Raw genomic sequence first — 9,310 nt, 5'->3', positions numbered from 1 at the left:
CTGAAACATCTACAACGACAGAGACTTCCACAATCACAACAACTGCTCCTGAAACATCTACAACGATAGAGATTTCTACAATCACAACAACTGCTCCTGAAACATCTACAACAACAGAGACTTCTACAATCACAACAACTGCTCCTGAAACGTCTACAACAACAGGGACTTCCACAATCACAACAACTGCTCCTGAAACATCTAAAACAACAGAGACTACCCCAATCACAACAACTGCTCCTGAAACGTCTACAACAACAGAGACTTCCACAATCACAACAACTGCTCCTGAAACGTCTACAACAACAGGGACTTCCACAATCACAACAACTGGTCCTGAAACATCTAAAACAACAGAGACTTCTACAATCACAACAACTGCTCCTGAAACGTCTACAACAACAGGGACTTCCACAATCACAACAACTGCTCCTGAAACATCTACAACAACAGAGACTTCCACAATCACAACAATTGCTCCTGAAACATCTACAACAACAGAGACTTCCACAATCACAACAACTGCTCCTGAAACATCTACAACAACAGGGACTTCTACAATCACAACAATTGCTCCTGAAACATCTACAACAACAGAGACTTCCACAATCACAACAACTGCTCCTGGAACGTCTACAACAACAGGGACTTCTACAATCACAACAACTGCTCCTGAAACGTCTACAACAACAGGGACTTCCACAATCACAACAACTGCTCCTGAAACATCTACAACAACAGAGACTTCCACAATCACAACAACTGCTCCTGAAACATCTACAACAACAGAGACTTCCACAATCACAACAATTGCTCCTGAAACATCTACAACAACAGAGACTTCCACAATCACAACAACTGCTCCTGGAACATCTACAACAACAGGGACTTCTACAATAACAACAACAGCTCCTGAAACATCTACAACAACAGAGACTTCTACAATCACAACAACTGCTCCTGAAACATCTACAACAACAGAGACTTCCACAATCACAACAACTGCTCCTGAAACATCTACAACAACAGGGACTTCTACAATCACAACAACTGCTCCTGAAACGTCTACAACAACAGGGACTTCCACAATCACAACAACTGCTCCTGAAACATCTACAACAACAGAGACTTCCACAATCACAACAACTGCTCCTGAAACATCTACAACAACAGAGACTTCCACAATCACAACAACTGCTCCTGAAACGTCTACAACAACAGGGACCTCCACAATCACAACAACTGCTCCTGAAACATCTACAACAACAGAGACCTCCACAATCACAACAACTGCTCCTGAAACATCTACAACGACAGAAACTTCCACAATCACAACAATTGCTCCTGAAACATCTACAACGACAGAAACTTCCACAATCACAACAACTGCTCCTGAAACATCAAAAACTAGTGCAGCAGAAATATCTACAACAACAGAGACTTCCACAATCACAACAACTGCTCCTGAAATATCAACCACTAGCGCAGCAGAAATATCTACAACAACAGAGACTTCCACAATCACAACAACTGCTCCTGAAACATCTACAACGACAGAGACTTCCACACTCACAACAACTGCTCCTGAAACATCTACAACAACAGAGACTTCCACAATCACAACAACTGCTCCTGAAATATCAACCATTAGTGAAGCAGAAACATCTACAACAACAGAGACTTCCACAATCACAACAACTGCTCCTGAAACATCTACAACAACAGAGACTTCCACAATCACAACAACTGCTCCTGAAACATCAATCACTAGTGCAGCAGAAATATCTACAACAACAGAGACTTCCACAATCACAACAACTGCTCCTGAAACATCGACCACCAGTGCAGCAGAAACATCTACGACAACAGAGACTTCCACAATCACAACAACTGCTCCTGAAATATCAACCATTAGTGAAGCAGAAACATCTACAACCACAGAGACTTCCACAATCACAACAACTGCTCCTGAAACATCAAAAACTAGTGCAGCAGAAATATCTACAACAACAGAGACTTCCACAATCACAACAACTGCTCCTGAAATATCAACCACTAGCGCAGCAGAAATATCTACAACAACAGAGACTTCCACAATCACAACAACTGCTCCTGAAACATCTACAACGACAGAGACTTCCACACTCACAACAACTGCTCCTGAAACGTCTACAACAACAGAGACTTCCACAATCACAACAACTGCTCCTGAAACATCTATGACAACACAGTCTTCCACAATCACAACAAGTGCTCCTGAAATATCAACTACTAGCACAGCAGAAACATCTACAACAAAAGAGTTTTTAAATGAAGTGAAAATACAGCTGGTGCTTTACTCTAACGATTTATTCACGAATGAACTCTCAGATTCACAATCGTCTGCTTTCAAAATCAGAGCTCATTTGTTTGAAGATTTAGTGAGTTCACACTTATATACTGTCTTTTCTAAACAATTATTCACTGAATAAATAGGAATTACATTTAAGTATGAATACTTTACATTTCTTTTAATTTACAATAATTCATTTAAAATGTCTGTATTTTGTTTTAGCTGTCAAATCTTTTCAAGACGTTTTCTTCCTTCCTAAGAGTCACTGTGCTATCCTTCAGGTAAATACATTATTTTTTTGGTGCTGATTATTTTATTCATAGAGTGGATGTGTTTATGTTTGAATTTGTGAGAGATAAAACAAATGTGATTAATCCATTTATCGGTCCAATGGGGATATGAAGAAATCATTGCAATATGACAGAATTTCAAAAAAATTTATTCCAGGAGGGGCTCAGTCGTTACCACAACAGATGTCATTTTCAACTCTACACAGGATAATGTCCCAACAGAGGATCAAGTTGCAATCACATTACTGCATGACAATGCTATTCTCAATGACCTGAACATAACTTCGTTAATAGTTAATGGTACAGGTATGTGTGTAAAACCCTGAAAGTCTAATGTATAAAAAAAATCTTGTATAGTACTTGTTTGAGACAATGCACTGACTGCTAAAATGGTTAGATCAGACAAGATTTTATATTAACTTTGATCAGCATTGTTTTTCATAAGAATTATGTAAAAAGCTAAATACAAACTGAACACAAATTGTTTTCTTATGCCAATGCTCTTGTGAGTGCCATCTAACCCAAAAATAATTTCTTATGAACCAACAACAGATTACTCATCCACCACAACAACTCCTGTTGCAACATCTACAACAACTGAGACTTCCACAATTACAACAACTGCTCCTGAAACATCTACAACATCAGAGACTTCCACAATCACAACAACTGCTCCTGAAACATCTTCAACAACAGAGACTTCGACTATCACAACAACTGCTCCTGAAACATCTACAACAACAGAGACTTCCACAATCACAACAACTGCTCCTGAAACATCCACAACAACAGAGACTTCTACAATCACAACAACTGCTCCTGAAACATCTACAACTAGCGCAGCAGAAACATCTACAACAACTGAGACTTCCACAATTACAACAACTGCTCCTGAAACATTTACACCAACAGAGACTTCCACAGCCACAACAACTGCTCCTGAAACATCAACCACTAGTGCAGCAGAAACATCAACAACAACAGAGACTTCCACAATCACAACAACTGCTCCTGAAACATCTTCAACAACAGAGACTTCCACAATCACAACAACTGCTCCTGAAACATCTACAACAACAGAGACTTCCACAATCACAACAACTGCTCCTGAAACATCTACAACGACAGAGACTTCCACAATCACAACAACTGCTCCTGAAACATCTACAACAACAGAGACTTCCACAATCACAACAACTGCTCCTGAAACATCTACAACAACAGAGACTTCCACAATCACAACAACTGCTCCAGAAACATCTACAACAACAGAGACTTCCACAATCACAACAACTGCTCCTGAAACATCTACAACTAGTGCAGCAGAAACATCTACAACATCAGAGACTTCAACAATCACAACAACTTCTCCAGAAACATCAACAACTAGCGCAGCAGAAACATCTACAACAACAGAGACTTCAACAATCACAACCAAATGCCCCAGAAACATCAAAAACTAGTGCACCAGAAAACATCTACAACAACAGAGACTTTCCACAATCACAACAACTGCTCCTGAAACATCAACAACTAGTGCAGCAGAAACATCTACAACAACAGAGACTTCCACAATCACAACAACTGCTCCTGAAACATCTACAACAACAGAGACTTCCACAATCACAACAACTGCTCCTGAAACATCTACAACGACAGAGACTTCCACAATCACAACAACTGCTCCTGAAACATCTACAACAACAGAGACTTCCACAATCACAACAACTGCTCCTGAAACATCTACAACGACAGAGACTTCCACAATCACAACAACTGCTCCTGAAACATCTACAACGACAGAGACTTCCACAATCACAACAAACTGCTCCTGAAACATCTACAACGACAGAGACTTCCACAATCACAACAACTGCTCCAGAAACATCTACAACGACAGAGACTTCCACAATCACAACAACTGCTCCTGAAACATCCACAACAACAGAGACTTCCACAATCACAACAACTGCTCCTGAAACATCTACAACAACAGAGACTTCCACAATCACAACAACTGCTCCTGAAACATCTACAACGACAGAGACTTCCACAATCACAACAACTGCTCCTGAAACATCTACAACAACAGAGACTTCCACAACCACAACAACTGCACCAGAAACATCAACAACTAGCGCAGCAGAAACATCTACAACAACAGAGACTTCCACAATCACAACAACTGCTCCTGAAACATCTTACAACGACAGAGACTTCTACAATCACACAACTGCTCCTGAAACATCTTCACAACAGAGACTTCCACAATCACAACAAACTGCTCCTGAAAACATCTACAACAACAGAGGACTTCCACAATCACAACAACTGCTCCTGAAACATCCACAACAACAGAGACTTCCACAATCACAACAACTGCTCCTGAAACATCTACAACAACAGAGACTTCCACAATCACAACAACTGCTCCTGAAACATCTACAACGACAGAGACTTCCACAATCACAACAACTGCTCCTGAAACATCTACAACAACAGAGACTTCCACAACCACAACAACTGCACCAGAAACATCAACAACTAGCGCAGCAGAAACATCTACAACAACAGAGACTTCAACAATCACAACAAATGCCCCAGAAACATCAACAACTCGTGCAGCAGAAACATCTACAACAACAGAGACTTCCACAATCACAACAACTGCTCCTGAAACATCAACAACTCGTGCAGCAGAAACATCTACAACAACAGAGTCTTCCACAATCACAACAACTGCCTCCTGAAAAACATCTACAACGACAGACACTTCCACAATCACAACAACTGCTCCTGAAACATCTACAACAACAGAGACTTCCACAATCACAACAACTGCACCAGAAACATCAACCGCTAGTGCAGCAGAAAACATCTACAACAACAGACACTTCCACAATCACAACAACTGCTCCTGAAACATCTACAACGACAGAGACTTCTACAATCACAACAACTGCTCCTGAAACATCTACAACGACAGAGACTTCCACAATCACAAACAACTGCTCCTGAAACATCTACAACAACAGAGACTACCCAATCACAACAACTGCTCCTGAAACATCTACAACGACAGAGACTTCCACAATCACAACAACTGCTCCTGAAACATCTACAACGACAGAGACTTCCACAATCACAACAACAGCTCCTGAAACATCTACAACGACAGAGACTTCACAATCACAACAACTTGCTCCTGAAACATTCTACAACGACAGAGACTTCTACAATCACAACAACTGCTCCCTGAAACATCTTCAACAACAGAGACTTCCACAATCACAACAACTGCTCCTGAAACATCTACAACAACAAGACTTCCCACAATCACAACAACTGCTTCCTGAAAACATCCACAACAACAGAGACTTCCACAATCACAACAACTGCTCCTGAAACATCTACAACGACAGAGACTTCCACAATCACAACAACTGCTCCTGAAACAATCTACAACAAACAGAGACTTCCACAACCACAACAACTGCACCAGAAACATCAACAACTAGCGCAGCAGAAACATCTACAAACAACAGAGACTTCAACAATCACAACAAATGCCCCAGAAACATCAAAAACTAGTGCACCAGAAACATCTACAACAACAGAGACTTCCACAATCACAACAACTGCTCCTGAAACATCAACAACTCGTGCAGCAGAAACATCTACAACAACAGAGACTTCCACAATCACAACAACTGCTCCTGAAACATCTACAACGACAGACACTTCCACAATCACAACAACTGCTCCAGAAACATCTACAACAACAGAGACTTCCACAATCACAACAACTGCTCCTGAAACATCTACAACGACAGACACTTCCACAATCACAACAACTGCTCCTGAAACATCTACAACAACAGAGACTTCCACAATCACAACAACTGCACCAGAAACATCAACCGCTAGTGCAGCAGAAACATCTACAACAACAGAGACTTCCACAATCACAACAACTGCTCCTGAAACATCTACAACGACAGAGACTTCTACAATCACAACAACTGCTCCTGAAACATCTACAACGACAGAGACTTCCACAATCACAACAACTGCTCCTGAAACATCTACAACAACAGAGACTTCCACAATCACAACAACTGCTCCTGAAACATCTACAACGACAGAGACTTCCACAATCACAACAAATGCTCCAGAAACATCAACCACTAGTGCACCAGAAACATCTACAACAACAGAGACTTCCACAATCACAACAACTGCTCCTGAAACATCAACCACTAGTGCAGCAGAAACATCTACAACAACAGAGACTTCCACAAACACAACAACTGCTCCTGAAACATCTACAACGACAGAGACTTCCACAATCACAACAACTGCTCCTGAAACATCAACCACTAGTGCAGCAGAAACATCTACAACAACAGAGACGTCCACAATCACAACAACTGCTCCTGAAACATCTACAACAACAGAGACTTCCACAATCACAACAACTGCTCCTGAAACATCTACAACGACAGAGACTTCCACAATCACAACAACTGCCTCCTGAAACATCTACAACAACAGAGACTTCCACAATCACAACAACTGCTCCTGAAACATCAACCACTAGTGCAGCAGAAACATCTACAACAACAGAGACGTCCACAATCACAACAACTGCTCCTGAAACATCTACAACAACAGAGACTTCCACAATCACAACAACTGCTCCTGAAACATCTACAACAACAGAGACTTCCACAATCACAACAACTGCTCCAGAAACATCAACCACTAGTGCAGCAGAAACATCTACAACGACAGAGACTTCCACAATCACAACAACTGCTCCTGAAACATCAACCACTAGTGCAGCAGAAACATCTACAACGACAGAGACTTCCACAATCACAACAACTGCACCAGAAACATCAACCACTAGTGCAGCAGAAACATCTACAACAACAGAGACTTCCACAATCACAACAACTGCACCAGAAACATCAACCACCAGTGCAACAGAAACATCTATAACAACAGAGACTTCCACAATCACAACAACTGCACCAGAAACATCAACCACTAGTGCAGCAGAAACATCTACAACAACAGAGACTTCCACAATCACAACAACTGCTCCTGAAACATCTGCAACTACAGAGACTTCCACAATCACAACAACTGCTCCTGAAACATCTACAACGACAGAGACTTCCACAATCACAACAACTGCTCCTGAAACATCAACCACTAGTGCAGCAGAAACATCTACAACAACAGAGACTTCCACAATCACAACAACTGCTCCTGAAACATCAACCACTAGTGCAGCAGAAACATCTACAACAACAGAGACTTCCACAATCACAAACTGCTCCTGAAACATCTACAACGACAGAGACATCCACAATCACAACAACTGCTCGTGAAACATCAACCACTAGTGCAGCAGAAACATCTACAACAACAGAGACTTCCACAATCACAACAACTGCTCCTGAAACATCTACAACAACAGAGACTTCCACAATCACAACAACTGCTCCTGAAACATCAACAACAACAGAGACTTCCACAATCACAACAACTGCTCCTGAAACATCAACCACTAGTGCAGCAGAAACATCTACAACAACAAAGACTTCCACAATCACAACAACTGCTCCAGAAACATCAACCACTAGCGCAGCAGAAACATCTACAACAACAGAGACTTCCACAATCCCAAAAAACTGCTCCTGAAACATCAACGACTACAGAAACTTCCACAATCACAACAACTGCTCCAGAAACATCAACCACTAGTGCAGCAGAAACATCTACAACAACAGAGACTTCCACAATCACAACTGCTCCTAAAACATCTGCAACTACAGAGACTTCCACAATCACAACAACTGCTCCTGCTACATCTACAACGACAGAGACTTCCACAATCACAACAACTGCTCCTGAAACATCTACAACGACAGACACTTCAACAATCACAACAACTTCTCCTGAAACATCTACAACAACAGAGACTTCCACAATCACAACAACTGCTCCTGAAACATCTACAACAACAGAGATTTCCACAATCACACCAACTGCTCCTGAAACATCTACAACAACAGAGACTTCCACAATCACAACAACTGCTCCTGAAACATCTACAACAACAGACACTTCCACAATCACAACAACTTCTCCTGAAACATCTACAACAACAGAGACCTCCACAATCACAACAACTGCTCCTGAAACATCTACAACAACAGAGATTTCCACAATCACAACAACTGCTCCTGAAACATCTACAACAACAGAGACTTCCACAATCACAACAACTGCTCCTGAAACATCTACAACAACAGAGACTTCCACAATCACAACAACTGCTCCTGAATTATCTACAACGACAGAGACTTCCACAATCACAACAACTGCTCCTGAAACATCAATCACTAGCGCAGCAGAAACATCTACAACAACAGAGACTTCCACAATCACAACTACTGCTCCTGAAACATTTACAACGACAAAGACCTCCACAATCACAAAAACTGCTCCTGAAACATCTACAACTACAGAGACTTCCACAATCACAACAACTGCTCCAGAAACATCAACCACTAGTGCACCAGAAACATCTACAACTACAGAGACTTTTACAATCACAACAACTGCTCCTGAAACATCTACAACAACAGAGACTTCCACAATCACAACAACTGCT

At 41.3% G+C, this 9,310-nt stretch overlaps 1 protein-coding gene across 1 annotated transcript; it reads left to right on the top strand.

The window, feature by feature from the left end:
- Positions 1-7,039: 7,039 nt before the first annotated feature.
- Positions 7,040-8,878, top strand: LOC113044084 (cell wall protein DAN4-like; the record flags this gene model as incomplete). The annotated part of the gene is made up of 2 exons (XM_026203684.1): positions 7,040-7,102; positions 8,471-8,878. Coding segments are annotated over 2 exons (471 nt in total), but the record flags the coding sequence as incomplete, so codon positions are not given.
- Positions 8,879-9,310: the final 432 nt, after the last annotated feature.

The sequence above is a fragment of the Carassius auratus genome, chromosome 26, assembly GCF_003368295.1.
Source record: "Carassius auratus strain Wakin chromosome 26, ASM336829v1, whole genome shotgun sequence".
NCBI classification, from domain to species: domain Eukaryota; kingdom Metazoa; phylum Chordata; class Actinopteri; order Cypriniformes; family Cyprinidae; genus Carassius; species Carassius auratus.
The sequence above is the reverse complement of the archived record's forward strand: the minus strand, read 5'-3'. Positions and strand labels throughout refer to the sequence as shown.